At 37.6% G+C, this 20,289-nt stretch overlaps 1 protein-coding gene and 2 long non-coding RNA genes across 6 annotated transcripts in view; 2 read left to right on the top strand and 1 right to left on the bottom strand.

The window, feature by feature from the left end:
• The window catches only part of itga6b (integrin, alpha 6b), a 30,820-nt gene that overhangs the window by 602 nt on the left and 9,929 nt on the right, over positions 1-20,289 (bottom strand). The window contains exons 3-26 of one of the 2 annotated variants that reach the window (XM_077614703.1): positions 19,104-19,231; positions 18,941-19,020; positions 17,278-17,539; positions 17,068-17,199; positions 16,076-16,289; positions 15,805-15,998; positions 14,905-15,002; positions 14,696-14,823; positions 14,534-14,623; positions 13,385-13,446; positions 13,141-13,310; positions 11,842-11,982; positions 10,883-10,998; positions 10,635-10,791; positions 10,480-10,557; positions 10,320-10,399; positions 9,857-9,934; positions 9,668-9,770; positions 9,412-9,582; positions 8,908-9,003; positions 8,718-8,828; positions 8,196-8,294; positions 838-963; positions 508-740 (exon numbers count right to left, since the gene is read on the bottom strand). In XM_077614703.1, coding sequence (XP_077470829.1) covers positions 672-740; positions 838-963; positions 8,196-8,294; positions 8,718-8,828; positions 8,908-9,003; positions 9,412-9,582; positions 9,668-9,770; positions 9,857-9,934; positions 10,320-10,399; positions 10,480-10,557; positions 10,635-10,791; positions 10,883-10,998; positions 11,842-11,982; positions 13,141-13,310; positions 13,385-13,446; positions 14,534-14,623; positions 14,696-14,823; positions 14,905-15,002; positions 15,805-15,998; positions 16,076-16,289; positions 17,068-17,199; positions 17,278-17,539; positions 18,941-19,020; positions 19,104-19,231 — 2,983 coding nt within the window. In that variant the 3' untranslated portion in view covers positions 508-671. Of the gene's footprint in view, positions 1-507; positions 741-837; positions 964-8,195; positions 8,295-8,717; positions 8,829-8,907; positions 9,004-9,411; positions 9,583-9,667; positions 9,771-9,856; positions 9,935-10,319; positions 10,400-10,479; positions 10,558-10,634; positions 10,792-10,882; positions 10,999-11,841; positions 11,983-13,140; positions 13,311-13,384; positions 13,447-14,533; positions 14,624-14,695; positions 14,824-14,904; positions 15,003-15,804; positions 15,999-16,075; positions 16,290-17,067; positions 17,200-17,277; positions 17,540-18,940; positions 19,021-19,103; positions 19,232-20,289 lie in introns of those variants that run through there. The other variant, XM_077614702.1, reaches the window with a different exon arrangement.
• On the top strand, positions 508-1,214 carry LOC144085443 (uncharacterized). Its single transcript, XR_013304139.1, has 3 exons — positions 508-757; positions 845-995; positions 1,163-1,214. It is a non-coding gene; the product is annotated as an uncharacterized LOC144085443 (long non-coding RNA).
• On the top strand, positions 7,787-9,076 carry LOC144085442 (uncharacterized). 3 transcript variants are annotated; one of them, XR_013304136.1, is made up of 5 exons: positions 7,787-7,859; positions 8,217-8,329; positions 8,544-8,617; positions 8,696-8,853; positions 8,938-9,076. It is a non-coding gene; the product is annotated as an uncharacterized LOC144085442 (long non-coding RNA). The 3 variants fall into 3 exon arrangements; XR_013304138.1 differs by lacking the exon at positions 7,787-7,859 and adding an exon at positions 7,870-8,036; XR_013304137.1 differs by lacking the exon at positions 7,787-7,859 and adding an exon at positions 7,870-8,036 and having other exon boundaries at positions 8,121-8,329.

The raw sequence follows: 20,289 nt of genomic DNA, 5'->3' as shown, positions 1-20,289 counted from the left end.
ATATGGAGCGCACAAAATAAAATCCCTTTTTTTTAGCTGTGAGGACGATGCCCATTCATAGATATTAATCATTACATTTTATTATTACTAAATCATTTATGTGTAGTAGACATGCACCTGCTTATGGCAGGTGTGATACTAGTGTGACAAACAAAAAATTAGAGGGAACATTGTTTACAAGTACTTTTTAGTTTGTTGCAGTTTAATTATGTAGTGATTTATAATTAGCCAATGACTTAAAATTTAATCAATAAGAAGAAAAAACTCCAAAAGCCTCATAAGTCAAGGTACCACAGTAAAATATTCATTCAAGCAAGTCATAGTCACTTCAAGCTATTTACAAATTTATATTGGTATTTTTCCGACAAGGAGGTGCACTTCAAATTTTCAATTTTTTTCCCCCAAAATCGTTAATGGTACACTTTTTCTAATCCAGTGTACAATTTCAAGCCCATGATTCCAATGTTAAAATGTAAAAAAAACAAAATGCAGTACCTATGCGCCTTGTTTTCAGGTGCCCTTCTAGTCGGAAAAATACGGTAACGCTGTAAGAAAAGCCCAAATCCGAAAAAGAAAGCGACAGACAAATCACCGCCACCACGACCACGACACTCCGGCGCAAATGGACCTCACTTTTTTTGCCGCTATTCCTTTGGCTTTATTTTATTTTTTTACGCATTTGTGGTCAGCTTCTGTTTTTCTGAGTGGTCCTGTTTGTTCTTTTTCCCAAAGACTCCACACTGAGGAGAGGCAAGCGGTAAGTCAATCATTTTGGCTTTGGAAGGTGCGTCCGTCCGTCTGTCCGTCCTTCCTTCCTTCCTTTTTTTTTTGACTTACCTTCCAGAGAAGGAAAATCAAAAGGGCCAGCAAGAGCAGAGCCAGCAGAACGGAAAGGAAAATGATCCACCACGGAACGCCTCCGGATCGAGCCTCGTGCCTATCGGGGAATGCCGACAGTCGCATCTGGGAGACAAAAAGAGAAGACCAAACAAATGGTAGTGGCATTTTGTTCTTTTTGACAACCCCCAAAACTTTTTAAATTGATAAAAGTGGAGAAACATTGTTTCAAAATTTTGATTTTCAAATTCATGCTCGTCTTGGCAAACTGTCGCTCTATCTATAATTGGTCGTTTTTAATATACTTTTTTGACAACAAACATAGGTGACCCGGTGGAAGAGTGGCTAACGTGTCTGCTTCATATTCTGGGGGTCCCGAGTTCAAATCCAGGTCAGTCCACCTGTGTGGAGTAAGCATGTTCTCCCTGGGCTCAAAAACATGCATACTATTGGTCAATCTATTTATATATGGTCATTTCTAATCTGCTATAGTACGTCTTTTTCTTAAAAAAAAAAAGACAGTATAGTAAGGCTTTTCCCCCCGTAAAAAACGACATAGTATAGTAAGGCTTTTTTCTTTAAAAAAACGACATAGTATGGTAAGGCTTTTTTCTTTAAAAAATGACATAGTATAGTAAGGCTTTTTCTTAAAAAACGAAATAGTATACTAAGGTGTTTTTTCTTAAACGACATAGTATAGTAAGTAAACTTAAAATTAGTATAGTAAAGCTTTTTTCTTAAAAAACGACATAGTATAGTAAGGCGTTTTTCTCTAAAAAATGACATAGTATAGTAAGGCTTTTTTCTTTAAAAAAAAACGACATAGTATAGTAAGGCTTTTTTCTTTAAAAACGACATGGTATAGTAAGGCTTTTTTCTTTAAAAAAAAACGACATAGTATAGTAAGGCTTTTTTCTTAAAAAAAACGACATGGTATAGTAAGGCTTTTTTCTTAAAAAACGACATAGTATAGTAAGGTGTTTTTTCTTAAACGACATAGTATAGTAAGTAAACTTAAAATTAGTATAGTATAGTAAGCCTTTTTTTCTTAAAAAACGACATAGTATAGTAAGGCTTTTTTCTCAAAAAAACGACATGGTATAGTAAGGCCTTTTTCTTAAAAAACGACATAGTATAGTAAGGTGTTTTTTCTTAAACGACATAGTATAGTAAGCAAACTTAAAATTAGTATAGTATAGTAAGGCTTTTTTTCTTAAAAAACGACATAGTATAGTAAGGCTTTTTTCTTTAAAAAATGACATAGCATAGTAAGGCTTTTTCTTAAACGACATAGTATAGTAAGGCTTTTTTCTTAAAAAAAACGACATAGTATAGTAAGGCTTTTTTCTTTAAAAAACGACATAGTATAGTAAGGCTTTTTTCTTAAAAAACGACATAGTATAGTAAGGTGTTTTTTCTTAAACGACATAGTATAGTAAGTAAACTTAAAATTAGTATAGTATAGTAAGGCTTTTTTTCTTAAAAAACGACATAGTATAGTAAGGCTTTTTTCTCAAAAAAACGACATGGTATAGTAAGGCCTTTTTCTTAAAAAACGACATAGTATAGTAAGGTGTTTTTTCTTAAACGACATAGTATAGTAAGTAAACTTAAAATTAGTATAGTATAGTAAGGCTTTTTTTCTTAAAAAACGACATGGTATAGTAAGGCTTTTTTCTTTAAAAAATGACATAGTATAGTAAGGCTTTTTCTTAAAAAACGACATAGTATAGTAAGGCTTTTTTCTTTAAAAAAAAACGACATAGTATAGTAAGGCTTTTTTCTTAAAAAACGACATGGTATAGTAAGGCTTTTTTCTCTAAAAAATGACATAGTATACTAAGGCTTTTTTCTTTAAAAAACGACATAGTATAGTATGGCTTTTTTCTTAAAAAACGACATAGTATAGTAAGGTGTTTTTTCTTAAACGACATAGTATAGTAAGTAAACTTAAAATTAGTATAGTAAGCCTTTTTTTCTTAAAAAACGACATAGTATAGTAAGCCTTTTTTCTTTAAAAAATGACATAGTATAGTAAGGCTTTTCCTTAAAAAACGACAGTGTAGTAAGGCTTTTTTTCTTCAAAAACGACATGGTATAGTAAGGCTTTTTTCTTAAAAAACGACATAGTATAGTAAGGCTTTTTTCTTTAAAAAAACGACATGGTATAGTAAGACTTTTTTCTTAAAAAACGACATGGTATAGTAAGGCTTTTTTCTGAAAAAAACAACATAGTATAGTAAGGTGTTTTTTCTTAAACGACATAGTATAGTAAGTAAACTTAAAATTAGTATAGTAAGGCTTTTTTCTTAAAAAACGACATAGTATAGTAAGGCTTTTTTCTCAAAAAAATGACATAGTATAGTAAGGCTTTTTTCTTAAAAAACGACATAGTATAGTAAGGTGTTTTTTCTTAAACGACATAGTATAGTAAGGCTTTTTTCTTAAAAAAAACGACATAGTATAGTAAGGCTTTTTTCTTAAAAAACGACATGGTATAGTAAGGCTTTTTTCTCTAAAAAATGACATAGTATAGTAAGGCTTTTTTCTTTAAAAAACGACATAGTATAGTAAGGCTTTTTTCTTAAAAAACGACATAGTATAGTAAGGTGTTTTTTCTTAAACGACATAGTATAGTAAGTAAACTTAAAATTAGTATAGTATAGTAAGGCTTTTTTTCTTAAAAAACGACATAGTATAGTAAGGCTTTTTTCTCAAAAAAACGACATGGTATAGTAAGGCCTTTTTCTTAAAAAACGACATAGTATAGTAAGGTGTTTTTTCTTAAACGACATAGTATAGTAAGTAAACTTAAAATTAGTATAGTATAGTAAGGCTTTTTTTCTTAAAAAACGACATAGTATAGTAAGGCTTTTTTCTTTAAAAAATGACATAGTATAGTAAGGCTTTTTCTTAAAAAACGACATAGTATAGTAAGGCTTTTTTCTTTAAAAAAAAACGACATAGTATAGTAAGGCTTTTTTCTTAAAAAACGACATGGTATAGTAAGGCTTTTTTCTCTAAAAAATGACATAGTATAGTAAGGCTTTTTTCTTTAAAAAACGACATAGTATAGTATGGCTTTTTTCTTAAAAAACGACATAGTATAGTAAGGTGTTTTTTCTTAAACGACATAGTATAGTAAGTAAACTTAAAATTAGTATAGTAAGCCTTTTTTTCTTAAAAAACGACATAGTATAGTAAGCCTTTTTTCTTTAAAAAATGACATAGTATAGTAAGGCTTTTCCTTAAAAAACGACAGTGTAGTAAGGCTTTTTTTCTTCAAAAACGACATGGTATAGTAAGGCTTTTTTCTTAAAAAACGACATAGTATAGTAAGGCTTTTTTCTTTAAAAAAACGACATGGTATAGTAAGGCCTTTTTCTTAAAAAACGACATAGTATAGTAAGGTGTTTTTTCTTAAGCGACATAGTATAGTAAGTAAACTTAAAATTAGTATAGTATAGTAAGGCTTTTTTTCTTAAAAAACGACATAGTATAGTAAGGCTTTTTTCTTTAAAAAATGACATAGTATAGTAAGGCTTTTTCTTAAAAAACGACATAGTATAGTAAGTAAACTTAAAATTAGTATAGTATAGTAAGGCTTTTTTTCTTAAACGACAAAGTATAGTAAGGCTTTTTTCTTTAAAAAACGACATGGTATAGTAAGACTTTTTTCTTAAAAAACGACATGGTATAGTAAGGCTTTTTTCTTAAAAAACGACATAGTATAGTAAGGTGTTTTTTCTTAAACGACATAGTATAGTAAGTAAACTTAAAATTAGTATAGTAAGGCTTTTTTCTTAAAAAACGACATAGTATAGTAAGGCTTTTTTCTCTAAAAAATGACATAGTATAGTAAGGCTTTTTTCTTTAAAAAACGACATGGTATAGTAAGGCTTTTTTCTTAAAAAACGACATAGTATAGTAAGGTGTTTTTTTCTTAAACGATATAGTATAGTAAGCAAACTTAAAATTAGTATAGTATAGTAAGGCTTTTTTTCTTAAAAAACGACATAGTATAGTAAGGCTTTTTTCTTTAAAAAATGACATAGTATAGTAAGGCTTTTTCTTAAAAAACGACATGGTATAGTAAGGCCTTTTTCTTAAAAAACGACATAGTATAGTAAGGTGTTTTTTCTTAAACGACATAGTATAGTAAGTAAACTTAAAATTAGTATAGTATAATAAGGCTTTTTTCTTTTAAAAAATGACATAGTATAGTAAGGCTTTTCCTTAAAAAACGACAGTGTAGTAAGGCTTTTTTTCTTAAAAAACGACATGGTATAGTAAGGCTTTTTTCTTAAAAAACGACATAGTATAGTAAGGTGTTTTTTCTTAAACGACATAGTATAGTAAGTAAACTTAAAATTAGTATAGTATAGTAAGGCTTTTTTTCTTAAAAAACGACATAGTATAGTAAGGCTTTTTTCTCTAAAAAACGACATAGTATAGTAAGGCTTTTTTCTTTAAAAAACGACATGGTATAGTAAGGCTTTTTTCTTTAAAAAACGACATAGTATAGTAAGGTGTTTTTTCTTAAACGACATAGTATAGTAAGTAAACTTAAAATTAGTATAGTATAGTGAGGCTTTTTTTTTCTTAAACGACATAGTATAGTAAGGCTTTTTTCTTTAAAAAACGACATGGTATAGTAAGGCTTTTTTCTTAAAAAAACGACATAGTATAGTAAGGTGTTTTTTCTTAAACTACATAGTATAGTAAGTAAACTTAAAATTAGTATAGTAAGGCTTTTTTCTTAAAAAACGACATAGTATAGTAAGGCTTTTTTCTCTAAAAAATGACATAGTATAGTAAGGCTTTTTTCTTTAAAAAAACGACATGGTATAGTAAGGCTTTTTTCTCAAAAAAACGACATGGTATAGTAAGGCCTTTTTCTTAAAAAACGACATAGTATAGTAAGGTGTTTTTTCTTAAACGACATAGTATAGTAAGTTAACTTAAAATTAGTATAGAATAGTAAGGCTTTTTTTCTTAAAAAACGACATAGTATAGTAAGGTGTTTTTTCTTAAACGACATAGTATAGTAAGTAAACTTAAAATTAGTATAGTATAGTAAGGCTTTTTTTCTTAAAACGACATAGTATAGTAAGGCTTTTTCTTAAAAAACGACATAGTATAGTAAGGCTTTTTTCTTAAAAAACGACATAGTATAGTAAGGCTTTTTTCTTAAAAAACGACATAGTATAGTAAGGTGTTTTTTCTTAAACGACATAGTATAGTAAGTAAACTTAAAATTAGTATAGTATAGTAAGGCTTTTTTCTTAAAAACGACATAGTATAGTAAGGTGTTTTTTCTTAAACGACATAGTATAGTAAGTAAACTTAAAATTAGTATAGTATAGTAAGGCTTTTTTTCTTAAAAAACGACATAGCATAGTAAGGCTTTTTTCTCTAAAAAATGACAGTAGAGTAAGGCTTTTTCTTAAAAAACGACATAGTATAGTAAGGCTTTTTTCTTTAAAAAAAAACGACATAGTATAGTAAGGCTTTTTTCTTTAAAAAATGACAGTATAGTAAGGCTTTTTTCTTAAAAAAAACGACATAGTATAGTAAGGCTTTTTCTTAAAAAACGACATAGTATAGTAAGGCTTTTTTCTTTTAAAAAAAACGACATAGTATAGTAAGGCTTTTTTCTTAAAAAACGACATGGTATAGTAAGGCTTTTTTCTTTAAAAAAAACGACATAGTATAGTAAGGCTTTTTTCTTAAAAAACGACATAGTATAGTAAGGCTTTTTTCTTAAACAACATAGTATAGTAAGTAAACTTAAAATTAGTATAGTAAGGCTTTTTTTCTTAAAAAACGACATAGTATAGTAAGGCTTTTTCTTAAAAAACGACATAGTATAGTAAGGCTTTTTTCTTTAAAAAAAACGACATAGTATAGTAAGGCTTTTTTCTTAAAAAACGACATGGTATAGTAAGGCTTTTTTTCTTAAAAAACGACATAGTATAGTAAGGTGTTTTTTCTTAAACGACATAGTATAGTAAGTAAACCTAAAATTAGTATAGTATAGTAAGGCTTTTTTTCTTAAAAAACGACATAGTATAGTAAGGCGTTTTTCTCTAAAAAATGACATAGTATAGTAAGGCTTTTTTCTTTAAAAAACGACATGGTATAGTAAGGCTTTTTTCTTAAAAAAAAACGACATAGTATAGTAAGGCTTTTTTCATTTAAAAAAACGACATAGTGTATAGTAAGGCTTTTTTCTTAAAAAAAACGACATAGTATAGTAAGGCTTTTTTCTTTTAAAAAAACGACATGGAATGGTAAGGCCTTTTTCTTAAAAAACGACATAGTATAGTAAGGTGTTTTTTCTTAAACGACATAGTATAGTAAGTAAACTTAAAATTAGTATAGTATAGTGAGGCTTTTTTTTTCTTAAAAAACGACATAGTATAGTAAGGCTTTTTTCTTTAAAAAATGACATAGTATAGTAAGGCTTTTTTCTTTAAAAAAACGTCATAGTATAGTAAGGCTTTTTTCTTTAAAAAAACGACATAGTATAGTAAGGCTTTTTTCTTTAAAAAAACAACATAGTATAGTAAGGCTTTTTTCTTTAAAAAAACGACATGGTATAGTAAGGCCTTTTTCTTAAAAAACGACATAGTGGGTTCAAATCCAGGTAAGTCCACCTGTCTGAATCAGCATGTTTTCCCTTGGCTCAAAAAGATGCATACTATCCAAACTATTAGCCTATTTAAGTATGTTTGGTCATTTCTATCTGCTATAGGTGACGGCATCAATAGAGACCCCAGTGGCTGAGGGGTTAGAGCGTCTACCTCTTAACGCTAGGTTCCTGGGTTCAAATCCAGGTAAGTCCACCTGTGTGGAATTTGTAAAACATACTATCTAAAATGTTAGTCTATTAAAGTATGTTTGGTCATTTCTAATCTGCTATAGGTGAAAGCATCAATAGAGTCCCCAGCGGCTGAGGTGTTAGAGCATCTACCTCCCGATGCTGAGGTCCTGGGTTCAAATCCAGGTCAGTTCACCAGGTCAGTTCACCCGTGTGGAATTTGTATGTTCCAAACATGCATGCTCGCCAAACTATTAGTCTATATATGTATATTTGGTCATTTCTAATACACTATAAGTGACAGTAAAGATAGAGATCCAGTGGCCGAGGGGTTAGAGCATCTACCTCACTACTGTGGTCCTGGGTTCGAATCCAGGTAAGGTCACCAGTGTGGAAGTTTGCAAACTATTGTCCTATCAGGTTCGACACTAATAAACTTAAAAGTATGATTTTTTTAAAGGAATAAAGAGCACAGAAACTGCATGAAGATACATAATTTATTTAAAATCCAACGTACTATGTTTTCTGGACCAACCTGCGTTTGCGCATTCTGCAGCACCATGTTCTTCCTCGTACTTTCCACGTGGAGAACGGCTTTGACGATCACCTCCACGTGATGCAACTTGCTGTAATCCTGGTTGGGCAAAACACACCATCAATTCAAGGCCGGTAAGCATTTGCAGTTATTTAGGTTAAAAATTGTCAAAAAAAATGTATTAGCACAAGCCCTAAAATTCATTAAATCACACTAACCTATTTAAACACTAAAATAAAGTCTACCCCTATATATATATGTTAAGAAATCTATTTTGTTGATGTATGTTACTGAATAGGGGCAAGGCAACAGATGGCTAAATTTACGTGTGTTTTATCACCAATCAAGGGCGTCGCAAAAGGAACCCTAGCAGTCGCAACAACATCAAAGCCCTCAACTTTGTGATCGATCAATCACTAATTGTGAGTATCAATGTGATACAGAGTAACTTTCGACTCAAAGTTGCCAGAAAATGACTCCTTTTTTTGTTTGTTTTTAAGCAAAAAGGAGCACGTGACCTACCGCCAAGAGGGTGCTGTTCCACAGGCGCGAATGCAGGGTGACCACGGCGTTGCCGTCCATTCCTCGCAGTGGACACTTGATTTTCACGCACTTGGCCCCGTCGTCGCACGACTGCAAGGAGAAAGAAAAGCACCTCGTGAGCGTCCAATCCTTTCGACGAACAAAAAAACGGTGGTCTGTTTCTTTTTACCAGAATCTTGGCGTTGTTCTTGTCCACCAGACGCGAAATGATTCCTTCCTCGCTCTCCCGCTCCTTTTCCGAGGCTCTTTTCATCCGGTTGACTTCCTTCAAGAAAAATCCAATGTCATTAAACATGTTGCGAAGAAGACGAAATAAATGCGGCTATTTGCTTATTATATTTTGCCTCCTTTCATGTCTCTTGTTTTTATTCTCTCTTAAAAACTAATTCATCAGGGCCTAAAACAAGTAATAAATTATATTTAGAAAATAATTTGGCATTTAAATGGTAATTATCACTTACCTTCCGGGCGACCAAGAGATAGGCGACCAAAAGACTGGCGACCAATTGACTGTGTACCGTGAATAATATGGTTTTAGCGTATTGGCCCGAATATAAGACGGTGTTTTTTACGCATTGAAATAAGACTGAAAAATCATCGTTCGTCTTAAATTCGGGGTCTAGACATTACTCTTTGGTGCAAAACTAGTGTAAAAAAGCACCCCCGGACTTACCTTTTTGAGAGGGTTGATCTCGGATTTGGGCGTGCACTCCATGTGATCCACGCCTGTGGCGCTGATTTTGGTCAGGTAGAGCAGCCACTTGTTGTTCTCGCTGCTTTTGGGCCAGTCGATGTGCAGCGAGGCCGTTCCCACGTCGCTTAGGCGCCTCCCTATGTTGATAATCTGCCCATGGCGGACACCCCCGCGTGAGCCACGGGAATTGGAACAGGAGGAGGGAGCCCCGCCCCGATTTTGCGCCACTACTCACTCGGATCTGATGCGTGACGGGAATGCCCATGTCGTTTTCCGTCTTCATGCCGTGTGAATCTTTGACCTTTCCAGAAAATTGAACCTGGGAGGGCTGAGCTTGTCTGGGTGCGGAGGGGGGATTTGAAAAAAGAAATATTTGTTTGGGTGGTTCTGGCCACGTTGGCAGGAGCGGCGTCTTTTTTGTTACCCCGTGATGGTCAGCTGTAAGGTGATGGCCACGTTGGCTTTGGCCTGGACGGCGTTCAGCACGGCCTGCTCGCTGGTTCTGCGGGAGGTCAAAACGGAGGTCATTAGTAACTCGTTGACAGCGACGGACGTCCAATCCGGTCAACCAGATGAGTCGGGAGGTTTGGAAACAGTGGGAAAACGTGCGGTGCGGGTGCAAAAGAAAGGAAAATGACTTTTGAGGTTACCATATTTTCACGACTATAAGGCGCATTTAAAAGTCTTAAATTTTCTCCAAAATAGACAGGGCGCCTTATAATCCAGTGTGCTTTATATATGGGAAAAAAGTGTCATTCATTGAGGGTGCGCCTTATAATGCAGTGCGCCTTATAGTTGTGAAAATACGGTATATAAAAAATGATCAATTGTCTAAAATGGATGGCGATATTTGAATTGATTGATTTAAGGTGGTCAAGTGTACTCACGTTCCAGGTTGAAGACGAATCTCAAACTCGGTGGTGTTCAATGAGATGCCTGTCGTTCCCAGAATAATGTAGAAGGTCGTCTAGGAATGCACACATACACACACAAATAATAGCGACCTCGCAGAAGGCGACCGCTCACTCCTTAGCGCTCGCTTCTTACCTCCGAATCCCGTTTGAAGGGATTTCCAAGTTCGCAGGTGGCGATGGAGCCGTTCTTGTTGGCCGTGCAGGTCACGGCCTGAAATCACAGCCGTCACATCACGTCACGTCCGGCGTAAAGACCACCGTCCGACTTCGGTTGGGGCGAAAGCTCACGTTAGGCGGGCCGCGGAAGGCCGAGTACGTCAGGGCCCGCGGCAGGGAAGCCACCACCGAGGCCTCGTGCGCGTCGTCTCCGTTGCGATTGGTCACCTTGACCTCCAAGGCGATGTCCTTCTGCTTGCTCAGCGAGATCACCGGCACGCCGCTCTCCCTTCGCGGGGAGGCGAGCTCGTCAATGACACGCGGGGGGAGCCGTTTTTGGGGGGACGGTAGGGGGGTAAAAACAAAATGGAGTTTCTTACAGCGGAAAGGCCTCGAACGTTTCGTCCTTGCCGGTCATGAAGCCGTAACGATGCGCCACTTTCAAGTTGCTGCGGCAAATGTTGTCGCTTCCGCAGCCCTCTTTCACAAATTGCACCTGCAAAATAAAAATAGAAAAAGGGATCCCTTTTTAACGTCATCCACGACTAATCTGTCCGAGTAGGAGTTCTTTGCAGAGGATAAAGAAGATGCGTCTTGTTATTTAAAATTGACTGCATTGACGGGGATAGACGAGCCATTCATTTTGAGTGGGAGGGGCTGCACTTCATTTAAATAAGCCCATTTTTTAAGTGAAACTGTAAACTCTTTACATTTTTCACCGTTAACTTGTATTTAACGGCAATTTAGTCACACTTTTTGCGATTGGTCGCGAGTTACCTTGCCAAAGAGTAGCCATTTTTAATTTTTTAACCTATATTTAACTGCGAATTATAAACATGGTTTATTCTTACTTGCAAATGATTGCATATTTGTTAGTTTTTTTATTGTTAACTTGCGTCTAATGGCAAATTAGTCACGTTGTTTTATTGTCAACTTGGTTGTCTTGCCAAGGAGTCCAGATTTTTTTTTTTTTTAAACTTGCTGTTGATTGCATATTTGTGGCAAAATAGTGACTTATTTTTAGTCAACTTGCAATAAATGGCACATTTGTCTTGTTGTAATCTAGTTATCACAAGATGGATTGCAATTTGGTCACATTTTTAAGTTAAAACCATTGCACAAATTACCAGTTAAAATGCATTTAATCACAAGTTAGACCCATATTTTCTGGGGTCAATGTGTCAGAAAACAGTCCCATTTTAACATGAGGATCATCTCAAATTTCTCCCATTTGAACGCACTAACTTGAATTTGTTATATTTTAAAAAGTATGATTGAATTCCAGCCAAGGTTTATCGCCACGAATGACACCAAAAGGAGACTCCCGGATTTCCCTCACCTCTCCTCGTGTCGGTATCGTGTCTTTAGCGTCCAGCACGGGCGGGACTCCATCCGAGCTCTGTCTCCGTTTGCGTTTGGCATTCTGGATCTCCACGTCCACGTCGATGGGGACGCCTCGAAGTTTGTCCCGAATATTGTCCTGTGGGTCCAGAGATATGAATTACTCCTCTCTGTAGATTGTTCTCTTTCAAGGAGACCAAAATGTACAATTTAGGTCGCCGTAAGCAATCTTCGGCAGCTTTGCGTGAAAATGTGTGCATATTTTTGGGGGTCATTTCACCACATTTAAAGTGCAAAAAGTCCCTGAATTCTTTTGACAACATTGTTATGCTGTCAATCAATGAGGATCAATGAGAACATGCATTAAGAAGAGTCTAATAAAAAAAAAAACTATGAATAAAAAGGTGCTAAAGGTCGTGTTGGCGCCTCAGTGCCAACGTGACGCTCCTATTGGTCCATTTGGAACTCATCTATCTCACCGGCGGTTTCCATATTGGTCCTCATATTAGCGGAGAGCCGTATGCAACCGTCAAAAGAGCCACATATGGCTCCCGAGCAATATGCATCCATCAAAAGAGCCAGATGCAACCGTCAAAAGAGCCACATACGGCTCACGAGCTGTATGCAACTGTTAAAAGAGTCAGATGCAACCGTCAAAAGAGTCACATACGGCTCCCGAGCCGTATGCAACTGTCAAAAGAGCCACATATGGCTCCCGAGCCATATGCATCCATCAAAAGAGTCAGATGCAACCGTCAAAAGAGCCACATACGGCTCACGAGCTGTATGCAACTGTTAAAAGAGTCAGATGCAACCGTCAAAAGAGTCACATACGGCTCCCGAGCCGTATGCAACTGTCAAAAGAGCCACATGCATCCATCAAAAGAGTCAGATGCAACCGTCTAAAGCGCCACATACGGCTCCCAAGCCGTATGCAACCGTCAAAGGCGCCGCATATGGCCCCCGAGCCGTATGCAACCGTCAACAGAGCCACATACGGCTCGGGAGCCCTATGCGGTTCTTTTGACGGATGCATGCGGCTCTTTTGACAGCTGTATACGGCTCGGGAGACATATGTGGCTCTTTTGACGGTATGTGCATCCATCAAAAGAGTCAGACGCAACCGTCAAAAGAGCCACATGCGGCTCCCGAGCCACAGGTTCCCTCCCCCTGCACTAAGCGATGACGCCAAAGGAAGGTATGTAGCTAAGGAACGTATTATATTTTGCATGTAGAAGAGTAGATTTTCAAAGCGGATCTGTTTGGTACTGGACTCAGTCCAAGGGGCGTGGCATACCTGTATGGCCAGCTGGCGTGTGATGCACTGCTTCCTCCCTTTGGTGTCCAGGACCACGGTGCCTTTGGACTCGTAGCCGCTTTCCGAGCCCGACTGCTGCGTGAAGGAGGCCCTGGGGAGGAGCTTCTTCTTCCTCTGGTCCGCGTCAACTTTCAGGGTGTACGCCACGGCTGCCAACAAAGACATTCGACTCGGGTCGGCTTGACAAAAAAAAAAGGCGGGACGGACAGATATTTGATCTTACTCAGTCTGGGAGAATAGCTTTGGGGGTTGGCGGTGTAGGTGAAGCAAGCTTCCACGTTCATGCTGGAGGAGGAGGAGGAGGAGGAGGAAGAAGAGGAGGAGGGGGAGGGAGACCAACACAAAAAGTCACGTTAGATGCATTTTTTTAAGTGGGATTTCCCTTTTTTTGCACAATTGCTTCACGGAATGTTATTTCATAAATGGGATTCCCTTGTGAGAAAAGCGTAAAGGTGACAAATGTGCGTTTTATTGCGACTTCATTTGTGACAAATTTAAAAGTAATCCCATTTAATGGCATATAAAAGTGACTATTTAGCCTCATCGATTTTGTTCTTTCCACCACATTCAAAATGGGAGAGATGAGCATTTACGTCCAGTCCTCCCACTTGAAATTAATTACGAAAAACGATGAGTTCCATACTATCAAAATGTTTTCTTTTTTAAATTTACTAACTTTTTAAAAATGACTAGCGGCCGAAACCAGAGTGCATTTTTGTCTTTTTATCCATTTGCACGTCATTATTTTTTATTTATTAACAATGCACTGATTTTTCTCCTCGTTTTAATTTGTACATGTATGTAATAAAAATAATATGGTCAAGCACAGTTGGCCTGTACGGCTTGAATTTCCCAAATATGGATACGCAAATGATCAGTTTCCCCCTGCGGTTTTGCTATGCTAGGTCACATCCGTGACCGGACGTTTGGTCGCTCGGGTGAATATAATTTTGAGAGCTGTTTTCAACAGTACGTAGATATTTAGATATTAAACTCTCTCTCTCTCTCTCATGGATATAATTTTGAGAGCTGGTTTCAACAGTAAACTCTCTGTCATGTTGTCAAACGTCCGGGCGACCAAACGTCCCGGCGACCAAACGTCCAGCGACCAAACGTCCGGCGACCAAACGTCCGGGCGACCAAACGTCCGGGCGACCAAACGTCCGGCGAACAAACCTCCGGGCGACCAAACGTCCGGGCGAACAAACCTCCGGGCGACCAAACGTCCGGGCGACCAAACGTCCGGCGACCAAACGTCCGGCGACCAAACGTCCGAGTACCGGTCACATCTATCTAGATTGTCTAGTATTTTGAGGTCTCATATCTAGTACAGGTCTTGAAATAGCTCAAGAACCTGTCGCGGTGCACTCACCAGAAGTTATTCCCGCAGTTCTTCTTGGTTAGGTCGATTTCCTTGGGCGTGAAGCTGACTTCCTTTTTGACGGCGATGACCGGACTGGCTCTGAAAAGGCAGACCATGACGAGCGAGTCAATAAGTGGCTTTGGAAAAAGAAAAAGCCGGCGCGGCGCCCACCTGAAGACAAAGACGGAGTCCGCGAGGGAACCCACGGCCAGGTCGGGGTAGGAGTTCTTGTCCAGGTCCATGTTGCCCGCTAGAGAGTAGCCAAACGTGGTGACTCCCATAGGCTTGCCGGATAAAATCTACAGGGACAAAACGCCATGGTTGTCGCTGGGATGGGCTTGGCATCGTTTCTCCACCTGATGTCGGAGGCTGGTGCGTACCTGCGATGCTTTGGTGGATTCCAGTCCTTTGGCCGAGCCGTGATAGATGTAGACGCTTCCCGATTCGTTATCGTCGTAAGGGGCTCCCACGGCAAAATCTAACAAAAATGGAATAATGGTTCAGAGACATGCTTGACTTCAAAGTTGCGTCTTTTTCAGAAAGTTGCCGTTTTTGTCTTCAACGCGTGGTCGTTTGGGCAGGCATATTCTCACTTAAAAAGATTTGATTGTTAGGGGAAACGGATCAACAACCTTCGTATTGTCCTGCTTTACCCATCCGTTAAGGTAAATCCAACTGTTTTTATGAATTGTGCATATAAAGTGAAGTTTTAGAATGCAATAAGCTCAAAAACAGTTGATTAAAGCAATAATTTCATTGGATGCAAAAGAAAGGTAAACGAGGGGTTTCCAGCAGGTGTACATCCTCACCTCTAGCGCCCCCCGCCGACGGAAAACTTTAATTAGATTAGATTGGATTACTTCATTCATCCCGTATTAGGGAAAAGAATACAGACGGGAAATTTTTTTAGACATAGATAAATAGGTTATAAATAAGTTAACAAATAAATATATAAATAAATAAAAATAGAAATAAATATATATAAATAAATAAATATATAAATACATAAATACATATATAAATAAATAAATTGCGACAATTAATTTACAATTTCAGACCCATTTTACGGTTTCTTGTATAAAATTATTCGTTATTTACACGGACTTCAAATTCTGTCGGTGTGCAAAATTAAATATTGCGATACTTTTGTGGCTTTTTTTATTCCTGTCGTAAAACTGTGGATTGTAAATAAATAGATTTTTGAAGGGGAAGATTTTCAGCTTTTGCGCAACCCTGCCAGGGCTGAAAAAAAAAATGTCCAAACCATTTCCGGCGCTCACCTTGATAACCGTCCTGGTTGACGTCTCCCATATTTTCCACGGCCAGGCCGAACATGGAGTCCTGGGGTCCGTCAATTCTGATGGGCGTGACCTTGTCCCACTTCCCGCCTTTGTTGACAAAGACGTACGCGGCGCCGCCGATCTCGCCGTCCTTCTCGAAGTACTGAGGCGCTCCCACCACGAGGTCATCCCAGCTGTTATTTCAAAAAAAAGAAAGCCATTTTTAAAAAAGAGGAAGGCTAAGATGGCCGGGCCGGGCCGGGCGACTGACCCATCCCCGTTGAGGTCCAGCACGGCCACGTCGTAACCGAAAGAGGAGGCCAGCCCCTCCCCTTCCAGCGTGTACTCTTCCAGCAGGATGTTGGAGGTGTCGGGGCCTTTCTTGAGGAAGACCACGGCGCCGCTGTGATTGGCCCTGGGCGCCCCGGCCACTACCGTCAAATGGCCTTTCTTGGTCAGACGTTTGCTGGAGTCCAGAGAGAAACCTGCCAATAAGAACAGCTCAATCAATGGGACAATATACGCACGTTTCCCTCGGAATGACTAGTTTGAAGCAGAAAAGTCAGTGCGTCATTGACATTAACTTGACTTTGTTGGACAGTTTTAATGCTATTTGTCATGGACTTCAATTTCAATGGCCTTGACATCTTTGATTTGGATGTAAATAAGTTTTCTTCTTGAGGGTTTACTGTATTTGATGATGATGACTTGATCACTGCAATTAAGATTTTTCAGGTTCCTAAAGTCAACTTATGGTTTTATGATTACTTTGAACTTAATTGCATTGATGTATATTGCGCCCAAAACATTATTATTATAAATTGTTTTTTGGCAACGTTATTTTACTGCAATCAAGCAGATTTTCAGGTCATTCTACTTTTTGGGGATGATCTTTTGATTGATTTTTAAAGTTTTTTACTTGGGCTTTTCGGGTATATGTATATTCCTAATTTGACTTTGAATTATTTTTTTCAACCAATTTGCCTGTAGCTGTAATTTACTTGAGTATTTATTTTCAAGTTGACAAAACAGCTTTTCTATTCTCGTCTTTGTCACTTTGTTCATTTTCCTCCGTGATCATAACCTTGCTCGCTACATTTCTATTTCTAAAACTGAAGCGCAAAGTCCAAAAACGTTACTGTTGGGGTTATTCTGGGATATTATTATATATGTGCATATTGTGCATTGAAATATGTGCATATTATTATATCATTCTTACGAAGACGAAAGCTTTTTTTTTTTACAAATGCGTTTGCGGTTTACCCAGATAGCTGCTGGCGGGAGCGGGGACGAGTTCGGCGTTCATCTCCTTGTCATCGCCCGCCTCAAAAGGTCCGTCGTCATAAATGCCCAGCTCGATCAGGGTGAAGTTATTTTGTTCCAGACGTACCACGCCTAAAGAAGAAGGCGAGGAGAGGAGAAGGTCACGCCCCCGTAAGCCAGGTAAAGCCGTCCCCCAAAAAGGAAGCGCACCTTTCCAGTTGTAGGCTCCGGGAGCCCCGAAGATGAAGTAATGGTAGTCCTTGTCGAAGGTGGCCGAGACCCCCTGCTGGCAGGAACCGAAGAGCTCGTGACCTCGCGGCCTGTTGTTGCAGAAGTGCCAGCCTCCGCCGTCCTCTTGGGCCGCCGGGTCGATTTGCAAGTCCTGGCTCAGCACGTAGCAGCGGCCGATGATGTCGCGGGACTCGATGGGGGTCCGAACGTTGGTCCGCCGTTGGTATCGGTGAGCGCACGTCTAGCCGAGGGAAGGCATTGAAGAATTCCTTTTAGGTGCACTTAAGTATTGTACATAAATAAAGCAAAAGTCCACATACATAAGTAGTCCACATACATAAGTAGTCCACATACATAAGTAGTCCACATACATAAGTAGTCCACATACATAAGTAGTCCACATACATAAGTAGTCCACATACATAAGTAGTCCACATACATAAGTAGTCCACATACATAAGTAGTCCACATACATAAGTAGTCCACATACATAAGTAGTCCACATACATAAGTAGTCCACATACATAAGTAGTCCACATACATAAGTAGTCCACATACATAAGTAGTCCACATACATAAGTAGTCCACATACATAAGTAGTCCACATACATAAGTAGTCCACATACATAAGTAGTCCACATACATAAGTAGTCCACATACATAAGTAGTCCACATACATAAGTAGTCCACATACATAAGTAGTCCACATACATAAGTAGTCCACATACATTAGTCCACATACATAAATAAAGCAAAATGCTTCAATTAGTTTCTTGCTTTGTACTATTTTTTCCAATTAAAGAAAAAAAATAGCACTCAAATTATCAAATTTACGGTTTTCTGCCTATTGGTTAATTTAGAAAAAATCAATACAAAAAAGTAACATTTTGAAATATAATAAATGTTAAGCTTAAACGAATGGGATAATTTTCACTTTTTTTACAAATAACATTGTTTCATTCTTGAAATGAAAAAAAAAATTAAACATATTTGCTTTTCTTCAACTTCATTAAAACCATTTCAATGAATCTCATTTTTATAGTTAACTTGCTGTTGATCCAAAATGATTTAATATGTCGTTTTTTAAAGAAAAAAGCCTTACTACACTGTCGTTTTTTAAGAAAAAAAGCCTTACTACACTATGTCGTTTTTTTAAGAAAAAAAGCCTTACTACACTGTCGTTTTTTGAAGAAAAAAGCCTTACTATTCTATGTTGTTTTTTAAGAAAAAAGCCTTACTATACTATGTCGTTTTTTAAGAAAAAAAGCCTTACTATAATATGTCGTTTTTTAAGAAAAAAAGCCTTACTACACTATGTTGTTTTTATACTATGTCATTTTTTTAAAGAAAAAAGCCTTACTATTGTAAAGTATAGTATGGCCTTTTTTTCTTAAAAAACGACATAGTATAGTAAGGCTTTTTTTTCAGCAGTTAACCTGCAATTCATCGATAATTCACAAATTTCTTAACAGTTAAACAGAAATATTTCTTAAAAACGTTGTTGTTGTCTTAACGTTTCCTTACTTCTGCAAATAAGTGCAACCTTAAATCATTTTTTTCTTTCACTATTTTTCACGATCATTTTGTTTTTAACCCATTTTTCTAGTCTCGGTCCGGATTGGAAGTATTTTGTAGGCCTTACCACAATCTTGCCTCCCGGTCCCTGACTGTTGACGGTCACTCCCATCCACTGGTTCTCTTTGCTCTCGCGTTTATCATCCTCTGTGGGTTTTCAAAGCAGTCTATTAGACAAATTCCCTCTCTCCCTCCCTCCCTCCAAAAAAAAAACGTTTAAAAGGGCTCACCGTCTTGGTCAAAGTCCACCCGCGCGCAGCCTGAGGCGGGTGAGCTGGTGTCGCAGTTGTACAGACCGCCCGTCACTTTGGCCTTTTGACCGCTATATCCTTTGGCTCTCGGGGCGCCCACCAATAGCCTGGAACACAACACACGTACAGGAGTTAGCGACCGGTTGGATCCTGCCAAGTTCAAAAGTGCTTCTGAAACCGTCCACATACTTAAGTAGTCCACGTACATTAGTCCACATACATAAGAAGTCCACATACATAAGTAGTCCACATACATAAGTAGTCCACATACATAAGTAGTCCACATAAACACGTAGTCCACATAAACACGTAGTCAAAATACATAAGTAGTCCGCATACATAAGTAGTCCACATACATAAGAAGTCCACATAAACACGTAGTCCACATAAACACGTAGTCCACATAAACACGTAGTCCACATAAACACGTAGCCCACATAAACACGTAGTCCACATACATAAGTAGTCCACATACTTAAGTAGTCCACATACTTAAGTAGTCCACACACAAGTAGTCCACACACATAAGTAGTCCACATACATTAGTAGTCCACATACATTAGTAGTCCACATACATTAGTCCACATAAATATGTAGTCCACATAAACATGTCGTCCACATATACAAGTAGTCCACATACATAAGTAGTCCACATACATTAGTCCACATACATAAGTAGTCCACATACATAAGTAGTCCACATACATTAGTCCACATACATAAGTAGTCCACATACATAAGTAGTCCACATACATTAGTCCACATACATAAGTAGTCCACATACATAAGTAGTCCACATACATAAGTAGTCCACATACATAAGCAGTCCACATACATAAGTAGTCCACATACATAAGTAGTCCACATAAACATGTAGTCCACATAAACATGTCGTCCACATAAACATGTCGTCCACATATATAAGTAGTCCACATACATAAGTAGTCCACATAAACATGTCGTCCACATAAACATGTCGTCCACATATATAAGTAGTCCACATACATAAGTAGTCCACATACATAAGTAGTCCACATACATTAGTTCACATACATAAGTAGTCCACATACATAAGTAGTCCACATACATAAGTAGTCCACATACATAAGTAGTTCACATACATAAGTAGTCCACATACATAAGTAGTCCACATACATAAGTAGTC

The sequence above is a fragment of the Stigmatopora argus genome, chromosome 12, assembly GCF_051989625.1.
Source record: "Stigmatopora argus isolate UIUO_Sarg chromosome 12, RoL_Sarg_1.0, whole genome shotgun sequence".
Lineage (NCBI taxonomy): Eukaryota > Metazoa > Chordata > Actinopteri > Syngnathiformes > Syngnathidae > Stigmatopora > Stigmatopora argus.
This window is presented reverse-complemented; position numbering and strand designations above follow the sequence as displayed.